The sequence below is a fragment of the Panulirus ornatus genome, chromosome 17, assembly GCF_036320965.1.
Source record: "Panulirus ornatus isolate Po-2019 chromosome 17, ASM3632096v1, whole genome shotgun sequence".
NCBI lineage: Eukaryota > Metazoa > Arthropoda > Malacostraca > Decapoda > Palinuridae > Panulirus > Panulirus ornatus.
The window spans coordinates 11,152,501-11,177,500 of record NC_092240.1 but is presented as its reverse complement, the minus strand read 5'-3'; the positions used below and the strand labels follow the sequence as shown (position 1 = coordinate 11,177,500).

Here is a 25,000-nt window from a genome sequence, read left to right as displayed (position 1 = left end):
TTCTCTTGCTCAGCATCCCCCAGGAGTGATCCCTCTCCAGCTTTGCCTCCTTTAACCCAACACCGGAACATCAGCTTAATCAGCTCCGGAAAGCCTCGTGTTTACTGGAAGCTAATCACACCACTGGGGAGTAGTGTTACATTTGGCAACGTAGCGTATTCCTCCTGTTCCCTATTCGTTATCAAGGTCAACCTATATCTGCGGGTTTAAGCATCCCTGACAACACCCTTTCTCACTGTATAGGACAGACATCCTTCATAGTAGCTGTGATGGAGTGTTAGGAAGAAAATCTCCAATGCCCTGGAAGGTGGTCGAAAAAATTGACAAGAATCGCCCCCTACAACTGATGGAGGTTGTATTTGTGAGGATACACCAGTAAAGTAACTAGGGTCACACTTTTTTTTTTTTTTTTTTTTTTGCAGTGCGAGAGTTCCCGTTCTTCTCACTACCAAAAGGTGGTTTCGCGTGAAATCCAGGTTCTTTTGAAGTTATCTTTAGTTTCCAACGAAACTTTAGCCACATGAATGTTTCCCCAGCGTATCTGGCTGATAGATACCCATATCTTATTAAGTCCTTTAACAACGTTACTCACGTGTAATTTCACAGATATATATATGTCTGATAGATATCCATGACAGATATATATGTCTGATAGATATCCATGACAGATATATATGTCTGATAGATATCCATGACAGATGTCCGCATCTTACTAAAGTGCAATACGTTTGATATTTTACTCCCGTCTTGCTACGTCCTTCAGCCTAACCACACCCCTGGCAGTGAGTGATGCCCTCTGCCTTCATGGACCTTACCAAGGTGAATATATTTCACCACACAGTCTCAGTTGAACAAACGATGCCTCACACACAGACACACACACACACACACACACACACACACACACACACACACACGTCCATGTAAAGAGAATCATATTCCTCGAACAATACGTCAAAACACACACACACACACACACACACACACACACACACACACACACACACACACACACACACACACAAACACACACGAGAAAGTTGGGAATATCATCCCAGACTCCCTGACATTTGTTATGCAGATGAGAAAGCCGCTGATAGGCTGCAAATCCTCGTTGGGAAGCAGAACTAATACCACATTAGGCACTGGAAAACACACATACAACTTTTTGGCATGAACTCTCACACACTGTCAGTCAAGTGTCTGCTCCCTCCCGGACGGGGTCGGCTGCTGAAAGTCTCCTTTCGTTAATCGTTTATTAATTTCTCATTTTCGAACCAGGATGGAATATATATATATATATATATATATATATATATATATATATATATATATATATATATATATATATATATATATATATACATATACATATATATATATATATATATATATATATATATATATATATATATATATATATATATATATATATATATAAATATATATTTTCCTATTACTCCACGGGGAAATGACGTCCTAGCTACGTCGCTTCGCTGTATATTAACCGACTGTTATATTTCTTTCTTGTATCTCCCCTGATGATGTGATTATTACACAAAAGTGCACTTGGGAACTTATCGCGTTTCATTTCCCCGTTGACTCATAGAAATATACTTGATCACATGCTCAATATATATATATATATATATATATATATATATATATATATATATATATATATATATATATATATATATATATATATATATATACACCACCGAAAATAGAGCCACGTTTTTATAATTCGTTATGCAAATTCTATCAATCATTTTCCCCCGATTAGATAACAATCCCAGTCATTTCAAAAATTTCCATAATCTGCTATTATACAAATGTGAGTAAATCCTCTTTCTTTTCCCTCTCTCTCTCTCTCTCTCTCTCTCTCTCTCTCTCTCTCTCTCTCTCTCTCTCTCTCTCTCTCTCTCTCTCTCTCTCTCTCTCTCTCTCTCTCTCTCTCTCTCTCTCTCTCTCTCTCTCTCTCTCTCTCTCTCTCTGAAATATTTCTGTAATTCTGTGTTTTCATCACATGTAAATATTCCTTAGAGATCCTTGAAAATGAATTACATTAGCATTAGTTATTGTACATACCTACTACAACACACACGACCAAATAGACACAGAAATGACCCACAGTAAACACACTAAACTTTACGCAAGACATTTATAAATCGTAAATTACAAGAGAAAGGAGTCATGCTCAACTGTGTAAATGGCTGCTGAAAGTGACGTAAAATGAAAATGACGTAAATCATTTACACTTACCTCTGGGGTTTGCCCCGTTGGGGTATAGACAGTAGCTTTCACTGAGCCATTGACCCGCACAGTGGCCCCTTCCTCGGATGCTTCCACGCCTTGGGGGAGTGAGCAGTGAGTGAAAGCAGTGCGACAGTGAAGGAAGGAGCTAAGGGAAAGGGTGTTGGAGGCCCCCTGACAGGAGGAATGAAGGGGAAGGAAGGATTGATGTCGTGTGTTTGTGTGTGTGTGTGTGTGTGTGTGTGTGTGTGTGTGTGTGTGTGTGTGTGTGTGTGTGTGTGTAGGCAGTGACTGAGTGTGAGGTGATTAGACTACAAATGATGAGGAGCTGATTAGGCTGTAGCCATTGTGTGATAATGAGGTCATTGGGATGTAAGTGGTGAGGACTAGTAAGGTGATTGGATTTCGATTGGATTCTAGGTAAATGTGATTGGACTGTGGGACTCATGTGATAATGAAGTGACTGGAGTTTTGGTTAAGGATAGTGATGTGGTTCGACTGGGGTTTGACGACTGATGATGAAGCAACAAGACTACATAGCTAGTGAGTAATAGTGAAATGGATAGTGTATCATAATTGATCAACTGGACAGTGAAAGCATTTGTGATAAAGCAGTTAACTCGTTGATATGAATGTGAACATTCATGATTATACAAGATTTGAACACTATGTGACTAAAGAGTGAAGCATATACGTGACTTTTATCAATATCTTAGTAATTACATGTTAAGTAATGAGAAAGGTAATTATTATTACATGTACACAAACAAGAAGCAGAGCTTGCTAATTACATATGTTAAAAACAGACAATCTACAATGCAAATATGAAGGAAGAAATATATATATATATATATATATATATATATATATATATATATATATATATATATATATATATATATATATATGACAACCGTTGTAATACTGAAATGATAATCTCTAAAGACAACACACACTACAAAGTTTAATGTCACGCACAATACAAAGAATAATACCAATTTTCCGTATAATTTTCCTAATCTACATAAACAATAAAACTGCCGCATAAACACAAAGACACATTATCTACACACACACACACACACACACACACACACACACACACACACACACACACACACACACAAAACTGCCGGGCCAGCCATTACTTACGTTACATATTTAAAGATTATGTGATCTACATAAACCTAGGCCGCGTAGTTTCGCCTCAAGCCAACATTTGTACGAAACGCATGAACACGAAGCTTGCCTTCCACGCACGCGGGACACGACAACAACACGCACCGTCTACAGAGGCTGAGAGAGAGAGATAGAGAGAGAGAGAGAGAGAGAGAGAGAGAGAGAGAGAGAGAGAGAGAGAGAGAGAGAGAATTCTTTTTTGTTTTCAGTGTATACACGCACCATCTACAGAGGCTGAGAGAGAGAGAGAGAGAGAGAGAGAGAGAGAGAGAGAGAGAGAGAGAGAGGGAGAGAGAGAGAGAGAAAGAGAGAGAGAGAGAGAGAGAGAGAGAGAGAGAGAGAGAGAGAGAGAGAGAGAGAGAGAGAGAGATGATTTTCTTTTTTTTTGTTTTCAGTGTATACTTACTCCGATCAGATTCTGATGCCATATGACATTTTTCCAACATGCTTATGGGACGAAATGTAACTAAGCCTCTTTAGTTTTTGTGTGTGGGGATGTAGATTTGCAGTTGATTACATTCTGATTCTTATGTGGGTAGGGTCTTACACTCATGTTGCCCCCGTCTCTTATTAACCTTTATATGTATGTATATATATATATATATATATATATATATATATATATATATATATATATATATATATATATATATATATATGTATATATATATATATATATATATATATATATATATATATATATATATATATATATATATATATATATATATATATATCTTTTTTGTCTATATTCAAAAGCAAATTACGCTTCCAACTGAAGTCTCCATGCCATCACACCTTCATAAAAAGGCATTTCTGAAATCCTTGTCCTTCATTTTTGGACTTCTTACAACGAGGTGAACGAATTACATTCATTATTATGCACATTGTGAGATTCTAAAGCTAATAATCTGTGGCAGGTGAACGTTTTCACAGAATATCATATTGTATAATTGTGTTTCTTACAAAATTGTTTCCATTAAAAGCTACGGTGTATTATTATCAATCCTGAAAAGGGACTCTCATCGAATTTCAAAGCGAGTCTTGCAAATAAAGAACACGTATTTCCATATAACAGCACTTCTAATCGTTAGATGTTCTAACTCACATGCTCAAATACTCGACACATTTGCATATAACTGCATTTCTAATATTCAGATATTCTATAAAACATTCTCAAATATTCGACCATATTTGCATATTTTCAGCTTCTTCAGATTTTAATGAAAATCTGGGCATAGATGTTATTTTACATGCTGACTAAGGATTTCTAGTCAAATGACAGCATTTCGTATTATTAATGCATTTAATTACTCCTAAGATTAATTATGATAAAATTAGTATGCTAATTACTCGACGAATTAAACGAATGTATGGGTCTCGACCACAGATTCGTATTCAGCATACCTAAAATCATATATCCTGAAATTCTCACCAAAATCCATATTTTTGGAAAAATCAAGAAAATTCCTTGCAAAATATTTTACTCAGATTTTCACCTTCTTCAGATTTTAATGAAAACCTGAGTATAGATGGTATTTTACATCCTGATTAAGGATTTCGAGTCAAATGACAGCATTTCGGATTATTAATGCCTTTAATTACTCCTAAGATTAATTATGATAAAATTAGTATGCTAATTACTCGACTAATTACACGAGTTTTTGGGTTTCGACCACAGATTCGTATTCAGCATACCTAAAAGTATATATACTGAAATTCTCAACAAAATCCATTTTTTGAAAAAATCAAGAAAAATCCTTACCAAATATTTTGCTCAAATTTTCAACTTCATCAGAAATTAATGAAAACCAGGGTATAGATTTTATTTTAAATGCTGATTAAGTATTTATAGTCAACTTCTTCAGATTCTAATGAAACTCTGGATGTTGGTGTTATTTTACTTGCTGAATAAGGATTTCTAGTCAAATGACAGCATTTCGGATTATTATTGACTTTAATTACTCCTAAGATTAATTGTAATAAAATTAGTATGCTAATTACTCGACTAATTACACGAATTTTTGGGTTTCGACCACAGATTCGTATTCAGCATACCTAAAAGCATGTATCCTGAAATTCTCAACAAAATCCATGTTTTGAAAAAAATCAAGAAAAATCCAAATGACCAAATATTTTGCTCAGATTTTCAACTTCCTCAGATTTTTATGAGACTCTGAATGGTAGATGTTATTTTACTTGCTGAATAAAGATTTCTAGTCAAATGACAGCATTTCGGATTATTATTGCCTTTAATTACTCCTAAGATTAATTGTAATAAAATTAGTATGCTAATTACTCGACTAATTACACGAATTTTTGGGTTTCGACCATAGATTCGTATTCAGCATACCTAAAAGCATCTATCCTGAAATTCTCAACAAAATCGATGCTTTGAAAAAAAATCAAGAAAAATCCAAGGCCTTACCAAATATTTTGCTCGGATTTTCAGCTTCTTTAGATTTTAATGAAACTCTGGATGTAGATGTTGTTTTACTTGCTGAATAAGGATTTCTAGTCAAATGACAGCATTTCGGATTATTAATGCCTTTAATTACTCCTAAGATTAATTATAATAAAATTAGTATGCTAATTACTCGACTAATTACATGAATTTTTGGGTTTCCACCACAGATTCGTATTCAGTATACCCAAAAGCATTTATACTGAAATTTTCAACAAAATCCATTTTTTTAAAAATAAAGAAAAATCCTAGGCTGTAGCCTTCCCAAGTATTTTGGTAAGATTTTCAACTTCTTCAGATTCTAATGAAACTCTGGATGTAGATGTTATTTTACTTGCTGAATAAGGATTTCTAGTGAAATGACAGCATTTCGTATTATTAATGCCTTTATATACTCCTAAGTTTAATTATAATAAAATTAGTATGCTAATTACTCGACTAATTACACGAATTTTGGGGTTTCGATCAGAGATTCGTATTCAGCATACCTAGAAGGATCTATCCTGAAATTATGAACAAAATCCATGTTTTGAAAAAAATCAAGAAAAATCTTTGGCTATAGCCTGACTAAATATTTTGCTCAGATTTTCAACTTCTTTTGATTTTAATGGAAGTCTGGATATAGATGTTATTTTACTTGCTGAATAGGGATTACTATTCAAATGACAGCATTTCGGATTATTAATACCTTTAATTATTCCTAAGATTAATTATAAGATTACTATGCTAATTACTCGACTAATTACATGAATTTTTAGGTTTCCGCCACAGATTCGTATCCAGTATACCCAAAAGCATTTATACTGAAATTTTCAACAAAATCCATGTTTTGAAAAAAATCAAGAAAAATCCTCGGCTGTAGCCTTCCCAAATATTTTGGTAAGATTTTCAACTTCTTCAGATTTTAATGAAACTCTGGATGTAGATGTTGTTTTTCTTGCTGAAAAAGGATTTCTATTCAAGTGACAGCATTTCGGATTATTAATGCCTTTATTTATTCATAAGATTAATTATAATAAGATTAGTATGCTAATTACTTGACTAATTACACGAATTTCTGGGTTTCCACCACAGATTCGTATTCAGCATACCAAAAAGCATATATACTAAAAATCTCAACAAAATCCATTTTTTGAAAAAATCAAGAAAAATCCAAGGCCTTACCAAATATTTTGCTCAGATTTTCAACTTCTTCAGATTTTAATGAAAACCTGGGTGTAGATTTTATTTTACATGCTGATTAAGGATTTCTAGTCAAATGACAGCATTTCGGATTATTAATGCCTTTAATTACTCCTAAGATTAATTATGATAAAATTAGTATGCTAATTACTCGACTAATTACATGAATTTTGGGGTTTCCACCACAGATTCGTATTCAGCATACCTAAAAGCATATATATTGAAATTCTCAACAAAATCCATTTTTTGAAAAAATCAAGAAAAATCCCAGACCTTACCAAATATTTTGCTCAGATTTTCAACTTCTTCAGATTTTAATGAAAACCTAGGTAAAGATATTATTTTACATGCTGATTAAGGATTTCTAGTCAAATGACAGCATTTCACATTATTAATGCCTTTACTGACTCCTAAGATTAATTATAATATATTTAGTATGCTAATTACTCGTCTAATTGCATGAGTTTTTGGGTTTCGACCACAGATTCGTATTCAGCATACCTAAAAGCATATATATTGAAATTCTCAACAAAATCCATGTTTTGAAAAAAATCGAGAAAAATCCAAGGCTATAGCCTAACCAAATATTTTGCTCAGATTTTCAACTTCTTTAGATATTAATGAAACTCTGGATGTAGATGTTATTTTACTTGTTGAATAAGGATTTCTAGTCAAATGACAGCATTTCGGATTAATGCCTTTAATTACTCTTAAGATTAATTATAATAAAATTAATATGCTAATTACTTGACTAATTACACGAGTTTTTGGGTTTCGACCAGAGATTCGTATTCAGCATACCCTGAAAATATCAACAAAATCCATGCATTGAAAAAAAATCATGAAAAATCCAAGGATATAGCCTTACCAAATATTATGCTCAGATTTTCAACTTCGAATTTTAATGAAACTCTGGATGTAGATGTTATTTTACTTGTTGAATAAGGATTTCTAGTCAAATGACATCATTTCGGATTATTAATACCTTTAATTACTCCCAAGATTAATTATGATAAAAGTATTATGCTAATTACTCGACTAATTACATGAATTTTTTGGGTTTCCTCCACAGATTCGTATTCAGCATACCCAAAAGCATATATACTGAAATTCTCAACAAAATCCATTTTTTAAAAAATCAAGAAAAATCTTAGGCTATAGCCTCACTAAATATTTTGCTCAGATTTTCAGCTTCTTCAGATTCTAATGAGACTCTTGATGTAGATGTTATTTTACTTGCTGAATAAGGATTTTTAGTCAAATGACAACATTTCGGATTATTAATGCCTTTAATTACTCCAAAGATTAATTATAATAAAATTAGTATGCTAATTACTCGACTAATTACATGAATTTTTGGGTTTCCACCACAGATTCGTATTCAGCATACCTAAAAGCATATATACTGAAATTCTCAACAAAATCCATTTTTTTTGAAAAAATCAAGAAAAATCCAAAATTTTGCTAAGATTTTCAGCTTCTTCAGATTTTAATGAAACTCTGGATTTAGATATTTTTTTTACTAGCTGAATATGGATTTCTTGTCAAGTGAGAGTTTTTCGGATTATTAATGCCTTTAAATACTCCTAACATTGATTATGATAAAATTAGTATGGTAATTACTCGACTAATTACACGAATTTTTGGGTTTCCACCACAGATTCGTATTCAGCATACGTAAAATCATATATACTGAAATTCTCAACAAAATCCATGTTTTGAAAAAATCAAGAAAAATCCTAGGCTATATAGCCTCACTCAATATTTTGCTCAGATTTTCAACTTCTTCAGATTCTAATGAGACTCTTGATGTAGATGTTATTTTACTTGCTGAATAAGGATTTCTAGTCAAATGACAACATTTCGGATTATAAATGCCTTTAATTACTCCTAAGATGATTTATAATGAAATTAGTATGCTAATTACTCGACTAATTACATGAATTTTTGGGTTTCCACCACAGATTGGTATTCAGCATACCTAAAAGCATATATACTGAAATTCTCAACAAAATCCATTTCTTTGAAAAAATCAAGAAAAATCCAAAATTTTAGTCAGATTTTCAGCTTCTTCAGATTTTAATGAAACTCTGGATGTAGATGTTTTTTTTAGTAGCTGAATATGGATTTCTAGTCAAGTGAGAGTTTTTCGGATTATTAATGCCCTAATTACTCCTAACATTAATTAAAATAAAATTAGTATGGTAATTACTCGACTAATTACACGAATGTTTGGGTTTCCACCACAGACTCGTATTCAGCATAACTAAAATAATATATACTGAAATTCTTAACAAAATCCATTTTTTGAAAAAATCAAAAAAATCCAAGGCTATATAGCCTTACCAAATATTTTGCTCAGATTTTGAACTTTTTCAGATTTTAATGAAAATTACATGAATTTTTGGGTTTCCACCACAGATTGGTATTCAGCATACCTAAAAGCATATATACTGAAATTCTCAACAAAATCCATTTCTTTGAAAAAATCAAGAAAAATCCAAAATTTTGGTTAGATTTTCAGCTTCTTCAGATTTTAATGAAACTCTGGATGTAGATGTTTTTTTTAGTAGCTGAATATGGATTTCTAGTCAAGTGAGAGTTTTTCGGATTATTAATGCCCTAATTACTCCTAACATTAATTAAAATAAAATTAGTATGGTAATTACTCGACTAATTACACGAATGTTTGGGTTTCCACCACAGACTCGTATTCAGCATAACTAAAATAATATATACTGAAATTCTTAACAAAATCCATTTTTTGAAAAAATCAAAAAAATCCAAATATTTTGCTCAGATTTTGAACTTTTTCAGATTTTAATGAAAATCTGGATGTAGATGTTATTGTACGTGCTGAATAAGGATTTCTAGTCAAATGACAGCATTTCGGATTATTAATACCTTTAATTACTCCTAAGATTAATTATAATAAAACTATTAAGCTAATTACTCGACTAATTACATGAATTTTTTGGGTTTCCTCCACAGATTCGTATTCAGCATACCCAAAAGCATATATACTGAAATTCTCAACAAAATCCATTTTTTGAAAAAATCAAGAAAAATCCTAGGCTATAGCCGCACTAAATATTTTGATCAGATTTTCAGCTTCTTCAGATTCTAATGAGACTCTTGATGTAGATGTTATTTTACTTGCTGAATAAGGATTTCTAGTGAAATGACAAAATTTCGGATTATTAATGCCTTTAATTACTCCTAAGATTAATTATAATAAAATTAGTATGCTAATTACTCTACTAATTACATGAATTTTTGGGTTTCCACCACAAATTCGTATTCAGCATACCTAAAAGCATATATACTGACATTCTCAACAAAATCGATTCTTTTTTAAAAAATCAAGAAAAATCCAAAATTTTCCTCAGATTTTCAGCTTTTTCAGATTTTAATGAAACTCTGGATGTAGATGTTTTTGGACTAGCTGAATATGGATTTCTAGTTAAGTGAGAGCTTTTCGGATTATTAATGCCTTTAATTACTCCTAATATTGATTATAATAAAATTAGTATGGTAATTACTCGACTAATTACACGAATTTTTGGGTTTCCACCACAGACTCGTATTCAGCATACCTAAAATCATATATACTGAAATTATCAACAAAATACATTTTTTGACAAAAATCAAGAAAAACCAAATATTCTGCTCAGATTTTCAACTTTTTCAGATTCTAATGAGACCATGGATGTAGATGTTATTTTGCTTGCTGAATAAGGATTTCTAGTCAAATGACAACATTTCGGATTATTAATGCCTTTAATTACTCCTAAGATTATTTATAATAAAATTAGTATGCTAATTACTCGACTAATTACATGAATTTCTGGGTTTCCACCACAGATTCGTAATCAGCATACCTAGAATCATATATATTGAAATTCTCAGCAAAATCCATTTTTTGAAAAAATCAAGAAAAATCCAAGGCTATAGCCTTACCAAATATTTTGCTCAGATTTTCAACTTCTTCAGATTTTAATGAAACTCTCGATGTAGATGTTATTTTACTTGCTGAATAAGGATTTCTAGTCAAGTGACAGCATTTCGGATTATTAATGCCTTTAATTACTCCTAACATTAATTATAATAAAATTTGTATGCTAATTACTCGACTAATTACATGAATTTTTGGGTTTCCTCCAAAGATTCGTATTCAGCATACCCAAAAGCATATATACTGAAATTCTCAACAAAATCCATTTTTTGAAAAAATCAAGAAAAATCATCAGTAAATATTTTGCTCAGATTTTCAACTTCTTCAGATTCTAATGAGATTCTTGATGTAAATGTTATTTTACTTGCTGAATAAGGATTTCTAGTCAAATGACAGCATTTCGGATTATTAATGCCTTTAATTACTCCTAACATTAATTATAATAAAATTAGTATGCTAATTACTCGAATAATTACACGAATTTGTGGGTTTCCACCACAGATTCGTAATCAGCATCCCTAAAATCATATATACTGAAATTCTCAACAAAATCCATTTTTTGAAAAAATCAAGAAAAATCCAAGGCTATAGCCTTAACAAATATTTTACTCAGATTTTCAACTTCTTCAGATTTTAATGAAACTCTGGATGTAGATGTTATTTTACTTGCTGAATAAGGATTTATATTCAAGTGACAGCATTTCGGATTATTAATGCCTTTAATTACTCCTAACATTAATTATAATAAAATTAGTATGCTAATTACTCGATAATTACAGAATTTGAGGTTTCACAAGATTGTATAGATCTAAAATATTTACTGAAATTTCACAAAATCCATTTTTGAAAAATCAAGAAATCCAGGTTATAAAATATTTTCTCAATTTCAATTTTGTTTTAAAAATGGATGTAGATGTTATTTTCTTGCTGAATAAGGATTTATAATCAAGTGACAGCATTCGGATTTAAGCCTTTAATTATTCCTAACATTAATTTATAAAATTGTATGTAATTACTCGACAATTAAATATTTTGGAGTTCCAAGATTCGTTCAGATACTAAAAGCATATATACTTAAATTCTCACAAACATTTTTTAAAAAATAGAAAATCCACTATTATCAAATTTTTCTCAGAAATTTATATAAAGAAATCTGATGTAATAATTATTTGAAAAAATCAGCAAGTGACAGATTTCGGATTTAATCTTTAATTACTTAACATTAATTAATAATTTATTGCTAATTATTGACTAATACGATTTTGGGTTTCACCAATTCTAATCAGATACCTAAAGCATTCATTACACGAATTTTCACCAAGAATCCATTATCATTTAAAAAAAATCATTTAAAAAAATCCAAGGCTATAGTACCATACTAATTTTTGCTCAGACTTTTAAATTCTTCTGAGATTTAATGAAATCGATTTGATTATTTCTTTAATAAGATTTTATAAAAGATTCGGATTATTAATGCCTTAATATTATATTTCATAAAATTGTTCAATACTAAATATTATGAAATTTCAATCCATTTTTGAAACAAGACAAAAGCTATTACTAAATTACTCAATTCACTTTTAATTAAGAATCTGATGTAATGTTTTTTTTTCGAATATTATTCATGACGATTTGGTTATTATATTTTACTCTAATAAGATTAATAGATCAATACCGCATTTGATTATAATGCTTATTTCACCAAATTAATTATATAAAATAGTATATATGAATCTCAAAAACGTATTTTGGATTCACAAATACTAATCAGCATACCTATTATCATTTACTAAATTCTCAACAAATCATTTTGAAAATAAAATACCAGCTGATAGCTTTACAAATTACTCAGTTTTCAACTTCAGTTTTAATGAAACTTGATTTAGATGTATTTTACTTGCTAATAGGATTTATATTCAAGTGAGCATTTGGATTATTAAGCTTTATTACTCTAACATAATATAATAAAATTAATGCTAATTCTCCAACAATTACAAAATTTGAGGGTTCCCAGATTCGTTAGCTACATAAAAGCTATATACTGAAATTCTCAAAAATCATTTTTTTGAAAATTCGAAAAGATTCTATCAGTACACATTTCAGATTTTCAACTGCATTAATACTCTATGTAATGTTATTTTACTTGCTGATAGGTTTCTAATAAGCATTCGGATTATTAATCCCATAATTTTTGGGTTCCAAGATGTATCAGCATCTAAAACATATATATGAAATTCTCAACAATCATTTTTGAAAATAAGAAAAATCAAGGTATGCCTACATATTTTCTCAGATTTTCACTCTTATTAATGAACTTGATGAATGTATTTTGTGAAAGATTTATCTGACACATTCGATATGCTTTATACTAATAATTATAATAATTTGCAATTACTGGACAATTCAAAGATTTATTTTAGATTCAATAAAATGTGTAGATTTTTTGCTGAAAGTTTAGTATGACAGATTCGTTTTAGCCTTATTATACTAATTAAATTACAATTATCCAATAAGATTGGGTTCCCAGTCGTATCAGAACCTAACATATATATTTCACAAATCATTTGAAAAATAAAAATCAGCTACCCAATTGCATTCAACCAATAATCACGATTTTTTGGGTTTCCACCACAGATTCGTAATCAGCATACCTAAAAGCATATATACCTGAAATTCTCAACAAAATCCATTTTTTGAAAAAAATCAAAAAAATCCAAGGCTATAGCCTTACCAAATATTTTGCTCAGATTTTCAACTTCTTCAGATTTTAATGAAACTCTGGATGTAGATGTTATTTTACTTGCTGAATAAGGATTTCTAGTCAAGTGACAGCATTTCGGATTATTAATGCCTTTAATTACTCCTAACATTAATTATAATAAAATTAGTATGCTAATTACTCGACAAATTACACGAATTTGAGGGTTTCCACCACAGATTCGTATTCAGCATACCTAAAAGCATATATACTGAAATTCTCAACAAAATCCATTTTTTGAAAAAATCAAGAAAAATCCAAGGCTATAGCCTTACCAAATATTTTGCTCAGATTTTCAACTTCTTCAGATTTTAATGAAACTCTGGATGTAGATGTTATTTTACTTGCTGAATAAGGATTTCTAGTCAAGTGACAGCATTTCGGATTATTAATGCCTTTAATTACTCCTAACATTAATTATAATAAAATTAGTATGCTAATTATTCGACTAATTACACGAATTTGTGGGTTTCCACCACAGATTCGTAATCAGCATACCTAAAATCATATATACTGAAATTCTCAACAAAATCCATTTTTTGAAAAAATCAAGAAAAATCCAAGGCTATAGCCTTACCAAATATTTTGCTCAGATTTTCAACTTCTTCAGATTTTAATGAAACTCTCGATGTAGATGTTATTTTACTTGCTGAATAAGGATTTCTAGTCAAGTGACAGCATTTCGGATTATTAATGCCTTTAATTACTCCTAACATTAATTATAATAAAATTTGTATGCTAATTACTCGACTAATTACATGAATTTTTGGGTTTCCTCCAAAGATTCGTATTCAGCATACCTAAAAGCATATATACTGAAATTCTCAACAAAATCCATTTTTTGAAAAAATCAAGAAAAATCATCAGTAAATATTTTGCTCAGATTTTCAACTTCTTCAGATTCTAATGAGATTCTTGATGTAAATGTTATTTTACTTGCTGAATAAGGATTTCTAGTCAAATGACAGCATTTCGGATTATTAATGCCTTTAATTACTCCTAACATTAATTATAATAAAATTAGTATGCTAATTACTCGAATAATTACACGAATTTGTGGGTTTCCACCACAGATTCGTAATCAGCATCCCTAAAATCATATATACTGAAATTCTCAACAAAATCCATTTTTTGAAAAAATCAAGAAAAATCCAAGGCTATAGCCTTAACAAATATTTTACTCAGATTTTCAACTTCTTCAGATTTTAATGAAACTCTGGATGTAGATGTTATTTTACTTGCTGAATAAGGATTTATATTCAAGTGACAGCATTTCGGATTATTAATGCCTTTAATTACTCCTAACATTAATTATAATAAAATTAGTATGCTAATTACTCGACAAATTACACGAATTTGAGGGTTTCCACCACAGATTCGTATTCAGCATACCTAAAAGCATATATACTGAAATTCTCAACAAAATCCATTTTTTTGAAAAAATCAAGAAAAATCCAAGGCTATAGCCTTACCAAATATTTTGCTCAGATTTTCAACTTCTTCAGATTCTAATGAGACTCTGGATGTAGATGTTATTTTACTTGCTGAATAAGGATTTCTAGTCAAGTGACAGCATTTCGGATTATTAATGCCTTTAATTACTCCTAACATTAATTATAATAAAATTAGTATGCTAATTACTCGACTAATTACACGAATTTGTGGGTTTCCACCACAGATTCGTAATCAGCATACCTAAAATCATATATACTGAAATTCTCAACAAAATCCATTTTTTGAAAAAATCAAGAAAAATCCAAGGCTATAGCCTTAACAAATATTTTGCTCAGATTTTCAACTTCTTCAGATTTTAATGAAACTCTGGATGTAGATGTTATTTTACTTGCTGAATAAGGATTTCTAGTCAAGTGACAGCATTTCGGATTATTAATGCCTTTAATTACTCCTAACATTAATTATAATAAAATTAGTATGCTAATTACTCGACTAATTACACGAATTTGTGGGTTTCCACCACAGATTCGTATTCAGCATACCTAAAAGCATATATACTGAAATTCTCAACAAAATCCATTTTTTTGAAAAAATCAAGAAAAATCCAAGGCTATAGCCTTACCAAATATTTTGCTCAGATTTTCAACTTCTTCAGATTTTAATGAAACTCTGGATGTAGATGTTATTTTACTTGCTGAATAAGGATTTCTAGTCAAGTGACAGCATTTCGGATTATTAATGCCTTTAATTACTCCTAACATTAATTATAATAAAATTAGTATGCTAATTACTCGACTAATTACACGAATTTGTGGGTTTCCACCACAGATTCGTATTCAGCATACCTAAAAGCATATATACTGAAATTCTCAACAAAATCCATTTTTTGAAAAAATCAAGAAAAATCCAAGGCTATAGCCTTACCAAATATTTTGCTCAGATTTTCAACTTCTTCAGATTTTAATGAAACTCTGGATGTAGATGTTATTTTACTTGCTGAATAAGGATTTCTAGTCAAGTGACAGCATTTCGGATTATTAATGCCTTTAATTACTCCTAACATTAATTATAATAAAATTAGTATGCTAATTACTCGACTAATTACACGAATTTTTGGGTTTCCACCACAGATTCGTATTCAGCATACCTAAAAGCATATATACTGAAATTCTCAACAAAATCCATTTTTTGAAAAAAATCAAGAAAAATCCAAGGCTATAGCCTTACCAAATATTTTGCTCAGATTTTCAACTTCTTCAGATTTTAATGAAACTCTCGATGTAGATGTTATTTTACTTGCTGAATAAGGATTTCTAGTCAAGTGACAGCATTTCGGATTATTAATGCCTTTAATTACTCCTAACATTAATTATAATAAAATTAGTATGCTAATTATTCGACTAATTACACGAATTTGTGGGTTTCCACCACAGATTCGTAATCAGCATACCTAAAAGCATATATACTGAAATTCTCAACAAAATCCATTTTTTGAAAAAATCAAGAAAAATCCAAGGCTATAGCCTAACCAAATATTTTCCTCAGATTTTCAACTTCTTCAGATTTTAATGAAACTCTGGATGTAGATGTTATTTTACTTGCTGAATAAGGATTTCTATTCAAGTGACAGCATTTCGGATTATTAATGCCTTTAATTACTCCTAACATTAATTATAATAAAATTAGTATGCTAATTACTCGACAAATTACACGAATTTGTGGGTTTCCACCACAGATTCGTATTCAGCATACCTAAAAGCATATATACTGAAATTCTCAACAAAATCCATTTTTTGAAAAAATCAAGAAAAATCCAAGGCTATAGCCTTACCAAATATTTTGCTCAGATTTTCAACTTCTTCAGATTTTAATGAAACTCTGGATGTAGATGTTATTTTACTTGCTGAATAAGGATTTCTAGTCAAGTGACAGCATTTCGGATTATTAATGCCTTTAATTACTCCTAACATTAATTATAATAAAATTAGTATGCTAATTACTCGACTAATTACACGAATTTGTGGGTTTCCACCACAGATTCGTAATCAGCATCCCGAAAATCATATATACTGAAATTCTCAACAAAATCCATTTTTTTGGAAAAAATCAAGAAAAATCCAAGGCTATAGCCTTAACAAATATTTTGCTCAGATTTTCAACTTCTTCAGATTTTAATGAAACTCTGGATGTAGATGTTATTTTACTTGCTGAATAAGGATTTCTAGTCAAGTGACAGCATTTCGGATTATTAATGCCTTTAATTACTCCTAACATTAATTATAATAAATTAGTATGCTAATTATTCGACTAATTACACGAATTTGTGGGTTTCCACCACAGATTCGTAATCAGCATACCTAAAAGCATATATACTGAAATTCTCAACAAAATCCATTTTTTGAAAAAATCAAGAAAAATCCAAATATTTTGCTCAGATTTTCAACTTCTTCAGATTTTAATGAAACTCTGGATGTAGATGTTATTTTACTTGCTGAATAAGGATTTCTAGTCAAGTGACAGCATTTCGGATTATTAATGCCTTTAATTACTCCTAACATTAATTATAATAAAATTTGTATGCTAATTACTCGACTAATTACATGAATTTTTGGGTTTCCACCACAGATTCGTATTCAGCATACCTAAAAGCATATATACTGAAGTTCTCAACAAAATCCATTTTTTGAAAAAATCAAGAAAAATCATCAGTAAATATTTTGCTCAGATTTTCAACTTCTTCAGATTTAATGAAACTCTGGATGTAGATGTTATTTTACTTGCTGAATAAGGATTTCTAGTCAAGTGACAGCATTTCGGATTATTAATGCCTTTAATTACTCCTAACATTAATTATAATAAAATTAGTATGCTAATTATTCGACTAATTACACGAATTTGTGGGTTTCCACCACAGATTCGTAATCAGCATACCTAAAAGCATATATACTGAAATTCTCAACAAAATCCATTTTTTTGAAAAAATCAAGAAAAATCCAAGGCTATAGCCTTACCAAATATTTTGCTCAGATTTTCAACTTCTTCAGATTTTAATGAAACTCTCGATGTAGATGTTATTTTACTTGCTGAATAAGGATTTCTAGTCAAGTGACAGCATTTCGGATTATTAATGCCTTTAATTACTCCTAACATTAATTATAATAAAATTAGTATGCTAATTACTCGACTAATTACACGAATTTTTGGGTTTCCTCCAAAGATTCGTATTCAGCATACCTAAAAGCATATATACTGAAATTCTCAACAAAATCCATTTTTTGAAAAAATCAAGAAAAATCATCAGCTACAATATTTTGCTCAGATTTTCAACTTCTTCAGATTCTAATGAAACTCTTGATGTAGATGTTATTTTACTTGCTGAATAAGGATTTCTAGTCAAGTGACAGCATTTCGGATTATTAATGCCTTTAATTACTCCTAACATTAATTATAATAAAATTAGTATGCTAATTACTCGACTAATTACACGAATTTGTGGGTTTCCACCACAGATTCGTAATCAGCATACCTAAAATCATATATACTGAAATTCTCAACAAAATCCATTTTTTGAAAAAATCAAGAAAAATCCAAGGCTATAGCCTTAACAAATATTTTACTCAGATTTTCAACTTCTTCAGATTTTAATGAAACTCTGGATGTAGATGTTATTTTACTTGCTGAATAAGGATTTCTAGTCAAGTGACAGCATTTCGGATTATTAATGCCTTTAATTACTCCTAACATTAATTATAATAAAATTAGTATGCTAATTACTCGACAAATTACACGAATTTGAGGGTTTCCACCACAGATTCGTATTCAGCATACATAAAAGCATATATACTGAAATTCTCAACAAAATCCATTTTTTTGAAAAAATCAAGAAAAATCCAAGGCTATAGCCTTACCAAATATTTTGCTCAGATTTTCAACTTTTTCAGATTCTAATGAGACTCTGGATGTAGATGTTATTTTACTTGCTGAATAAGGATTTCTAGTCAAATGACAGCATTTCGGATTATTAATGCCTTTAATTACTCCTAACATTAATTATAATAAAATTAGTATGCTAATTACTCGAATAATTACACGAATTTGTGGGTTTCCACCACAGATTCGTAATCAGCATCCCTAAAATCATATATACTGAAATTCTCAACAAAATCCATTTTTTGAAAAAATCAAGAAAAATCCAAGGCTATAGCCTTAACAAATATTTTACTCAGATTTTCAACTTCTTCAGATTTTAATGAAACTCTGGATGTAGATGTTATTTTACTTGCTGAATAAGGATTTCTAGTCAAGTGACAGCATTTCGGATTATTAATGCCTTTAATTACTCCTAACATTAATTATAATAAAATTAGTATGCTAATTACTCGACAAATTACACGAATTTGTGGGTTTCCACCACAGATTCGTATTCAGCATACCTAAAAGCATATATACTGAAATTCTCAACAAAATCCATTTTTTGAAAAAATCAAGAAAAATCATCAGTAAATATTTTGCTCAGATTTTCAACTTCTTCAGATTTTAATGAAACTCTCGATGTAGATGTTATTTTACTTGCTGAATAAGGATTTCTAGTCAAGTGACAGCATTTCGGATTATTAATGCCTTTAATTACTCCTAACATTAATTATAATAAAATTAGTATGCTAATTACTCGACTAATTACATGAATTTTTGGGTTTCCACCACAGATTCGTATTCAGCATACCTAAAAGCATATATACTGAAATTCTCAACAAAATCCATTTTTTTGAAAAAATCAAGAAAAATCCAAGGCTATAGCCTAACCAAATATTTTGCTCAGATTTTCAACTTCTTTAGATATTAATGAAACTCTGGATGTAGATGTTATTTTACTTGCTGAATAAGGATTTCTAGTCAAGTGACAGCATTTCGGATTATTAATGCCTTTAATTACTCCTAACATTAATTATAATAAAATTAATATGCTAATTACTCGACTAATTACATGAATTTTTGGGTTTCCTCCAAAGATTCGTATTCAGCATACCTAAAAGCATATATACTGAAATTCTCAACAAAATCCATTTTTTGAAAAAATCAAGAAAAATCATCAGTACAAATATTTTGCTCAGATTTTCAACTTCTTCAGATTCTAATGAGACTCTGGATGTAGATGTTATTTTACTTGCTGAATAAGGATTTCTAGTCAAATGACAGCATTTCGGATTATTAATGCCTTTAATTACTCCTAACATTAATTATAATAAAATTAGTATGCTAATTACTCGAATAATTACACGAATTTGTGGGTTTCCACCACAGATTCGTAATCAGCATCCCTAAAATCATATATACTGAAATTCTCAACAAAATCCATTTTTTGAAAAAATCAAGAAAAATCCAAGGCTATAGCCTTACCAAATATTTTGCTCAGATTTTCAACTTCTTCAGATTTAATGAAACTCTGGATGTAGATGTTATTTTACTTGCTGAATAAGGATTTCTAGTCAAGTGACAGCATTTCGGATTATTAATGCCTTTAATTACTCCTAACATTAATTATAATAAAATTAGTATGCTAATTACTCGACTAATTACACGAATTTGTGGGTTTCCACCACAGATTCGTAATCAGCATACCTAAAATCATATATACTGAAATTCTCAACAAAATCCATTTTTTGAAAAAATCAAGAAAAATCCAAGGCTATAGCCTTACCAAATATTTTGCTCAGATTTTCAACTTCTTCAGATTTTAATGAAACTCTCGATGTAGATGTTATTTTACTTGCTGAATAAGGATTTCTAGTCAAGTGACAGCATTTCGGATTATTAATGCCTTTAATTACTCCTAACATTAATTATAATAAAATTAGTATGCTAATTACTCGACTAATTACACGAATTTTTGGGTTTCCACCACAGATTCGTAATCAGCATACCCTAAAAGCATATATACTGAAATTCTCAACAAAATCCATTTTTTGAAAAAATCAAGAAAAATCATCAGTAAATATTTTGCTCAGATTTTCAACTTCTTCAGATTCTAATGAGATTCTTGATGTAAATGTTATTTTACTTGCTGAATAAGGATTTCTAGTCAAATGACAGCATTTCGGATTATTAATGCCTTTAATTACTCCTAACATTAATTATAATAAAATTAGTATGCTAATTACTCGAATAATTACACGAATTTGTGGGTTTCCACCACAGATTCGTAATCAGCATCCCTAAAATCATATATACTGAAATTCTCAACAAAATCCATTTTTTGAAAAAATCAAAAAAATCCAAGGCTATAGCCTTAACAAATATTTTACTCAGATTTTCAACTTCTTCAGATTTTAATGAAACTCTGGATGTAGATGTTATTTTACTTGCTGAATAAGGATTTATATTCAAGTGACAGCATTTCGGATTATTAATGCCTTTAATTACTCCTAACATTAATTATAATAAAATTAGTATGCTAATTACTCGACAAATTACACGAATTTGAGGGTTTCCACCACAGATTCGTATTCAGCATACCTAAAAGCATATATACTGAAATTCTCAACAAAATCCATTTTTTTGAAAAAATCAAGAAAAATCCAAATATTTTGCTCAGATTTTCAACTTCTTCAGATTTTAATGAAACTCTCGATGTAGATGTTATTTTACTTGCTGAATAAGGATTTCTAGTCAAGTGACAGCATTTCGGATTATTAATGCCTTTAATTACTCCTAACATTAATTATAATAAAATTTGTATGCTAATTACTCGACTAATTACATGAATTTTTGGGTTTCCTCCACAGATTCGTATTCAGCATACCTAAAAGCATATATATTGAAATTCTCAACAAAATCCATATTTTGAAAAAAATTAAGAAAAATCCAAGGCTATAGCCTAACCAAATATTTTGCTCAGATTTTCAACTTCTTTAGATATTAATGAAACTCTGGATGTAGATGTTATTTTACTTGCTGAATAAGGATTTCTAGTCAAATGACAGCATTTCGGATTAATGCCTTTAATTACTTTTAAGATTAATTATAATAAAATTAATATGCTAATTACTTGACTAATTACACGATTTTTTGGGTTTCGACCAGAGATTCCTATTCAGCATACCTAAAAGCATTTACACTGAAATTATGAACAAAATCCATGCATTGAAAAAAATCATGAAAAATCCAAGGCTATAGCCTTACCAAATATTTTGCTCAGATTTTGAACTTCTTCAGATTTTAATGAAACTCTGGATGTAGATGTTATTTTACTTGCTGAATAAGGATTTCTAGTCAAGTGACAGCATTTCGGATTATTAATGCCTTTAATTACTCCTAACATTAATTATAATAAAATTAGTATGCTAATTATTCGACTAATTACACGAATTTGTGGGTTTCCACCACAGATTCGTAATCAGCATACCTAAAATCATATATACTGAAATTCTCAGCAAAATCCATTTTTTGAAAAAATCAAGAAAAATCCAAGGCTATAGCCTTACCAAATATTTTGCTCAGATTTTCAACTTCTTCAGATTTTAATGAAACTCTCGATGTAGATGTTATTTTACTTGCTGAATAAGGATTTCTAGTCAAGTGACAGCATTTCGGATTATTAATGCCTTTAATTACTCCTAACATTAATTATAATAAAATTAGTATGCTAATTACTCGACTAATTACATGAATTTTTGGGTTTCCTCCAAAGATTCGTATTCAGCATACCCAAAAGCATATATACTGAAATTCTCAACAAAATCCATTTTTTGAAAAAATCAAGAAAAATCATCAGTAAATATTTTGCTCAGATTTTCAACTTCTTCAGATTCTAATGAGATTCTTGATGTAAATGTTATTTTACTTGCTGAATAAGGATTTCTAGTCAAATGACAGCATTTCGGATTATTAATGCCTTTAATTACTCCTAACATTAATTATAATAAAATTAGTATGCTAATTACTCGAATAATTACACGAATTTGTGGGTTTCCACCACAGATTCGTAATCAGCATCCCTAAAATCATATATACTGAAATTCTCAACAAAATCCATTTTTTGAAAAAATCAAGAAAAATCCAAGGCTATAGCCTTAACAAATATTTTACTCAGATTTTCAACTTCTTCAGATTTTAATGAAACTCTGGATGTAGATGTTATTTTACTTGCTGAATAAGGATTTATATTCAAGTGACAGCATTTCGGATTATTAATGCCTTTAATTACTCCTAACATTAATTATAATAAAATTAGTATGCTAATTACTCGACAAATTACACGAATTTGAGGGTTTCCACCACAGATTCGTATTCAGCATACCTAAAAGCATATATACTGAAATTCTCAACAAAATCCATTTTTTTGAAAAAATCAAGAAAAATCCAAATATTTTGCTCAGATTTTCAACTTTTTCAGATTCTAATGAGACTCTGGATGTAGATGTTATTTTACTTGCTGAATAAGGATTTCTAGTCAAATGACAGCATTTCGGATTATTAATGCCTTTAATTACTCCTAACATTAATTATAATAAAATTAGTATGCTAATTACTCGACTAATTACATGAATTTTTGGGTTTCCACCACAGATTCGTATTCAGCATACCTAAAAGCATATATATTGAAATTCTCAACAAAATCCATATTTTGAAAAAATTAAGAAAAATCCAAGGCTATAGCCTAACCAAATATTTTGCTCAGATTTTCAACTTCTTCAGATTTTAATGAAACTCTGGATGTAGATGTTATTTTACTTGCTGAATAAGGATTTCTAGTCAAATGACAGCATTTCGGATTATTAATGCCTTTAATTACTCCTAACATTAATTATAATAAAATTAGTATGCTAATTACTCGACTAATTACACGAATTTGTGGGTTTCCACCACAGATTCGTATTCAGCATACCTAAAAGCATATATACTGAAATTCTCAACAAAATCCATTTTTTGAAAAAAATCAAGAAAAATCCAAGGCTATAGCCTTACCAAATATTTTGCTCAGATTTTCAACTTCTTCAGATTTTAATGAAACTCTGGATGTAGATGTTATTTTACTTGCTGAATAAGGATTTCTAGTCAAGTGACAGCATTTCGGATTATTAATGCCTTTAATTACTCCTAACATTAATTATAATAAAATTAGTATGCTAATTACTCGACTAATTACATGAATTTTTGGGTTTCCTCCACAGATTCGTATTCAGCATACCTAAAAGCATATATACTGAAATTCTCAACAAAATCCATTTTTTGAAAAAATCAAGAAAAATCCAAGGCTATAGCCTAACCAAATATTTTGCTCAGATTTTCAACTTCTTTAGATATTAATGAAACTCTGGATGTAGATGTTATTTTACTTGCTGAATAAGGATTTCTAGTCAAATGACAGCATTTCGGATATTAATGCCTTTAATTACTCCTAACATTAATTATAATAAAATTAGTATGCTAATTAGTTCGACTAATTACACGATTTTTTGGGTTTCGACCACAGATTCGTATTCAGCATACCTAAAAGCATTTACCTGAAATTATCAACAAAATCCATGCATTGAAAAAAATCACGAAAAATCCAAGGCTATAGCCTTACCAAATATTTTGCTCAGATTTTCAACTTCTTCAGATTTTAATGAAACTCTGGATGTAGATGTTATTTTACTTGCTGAATAAGGATTTCTAGTCAAGTGACAGCATTTCGGATTATTAATGCCTTTAATTACTCCTAACATTAATTATAATAAAATTAGTATGCTAATTACTCGACTAATTACAT

The 25,000-nt window shown here is 29.9% G+C and overlaps 1 protein-coding gene across 1 annotated transcript in view; it reads right to left on the bottom strand.

The window, feature by feature from the left end:
• Positions 1-25,000, bottom strand: part of LOC139754559 (nephrin-like) — an 894,341-nt gene that overhangs the window by 5,332 nt on the left and 864,009 nt on the right. The window contains exon 15 of the mRNA XM_071671918.1: positions 2,266-2,354. Coding sequence (XP_071528019.1) covers positions 2,266-2,354 — 89 coding nt within the window. The remainder of the gene's footprint in view (positions 1-2,265; positions 2,355-25,000) is intronic.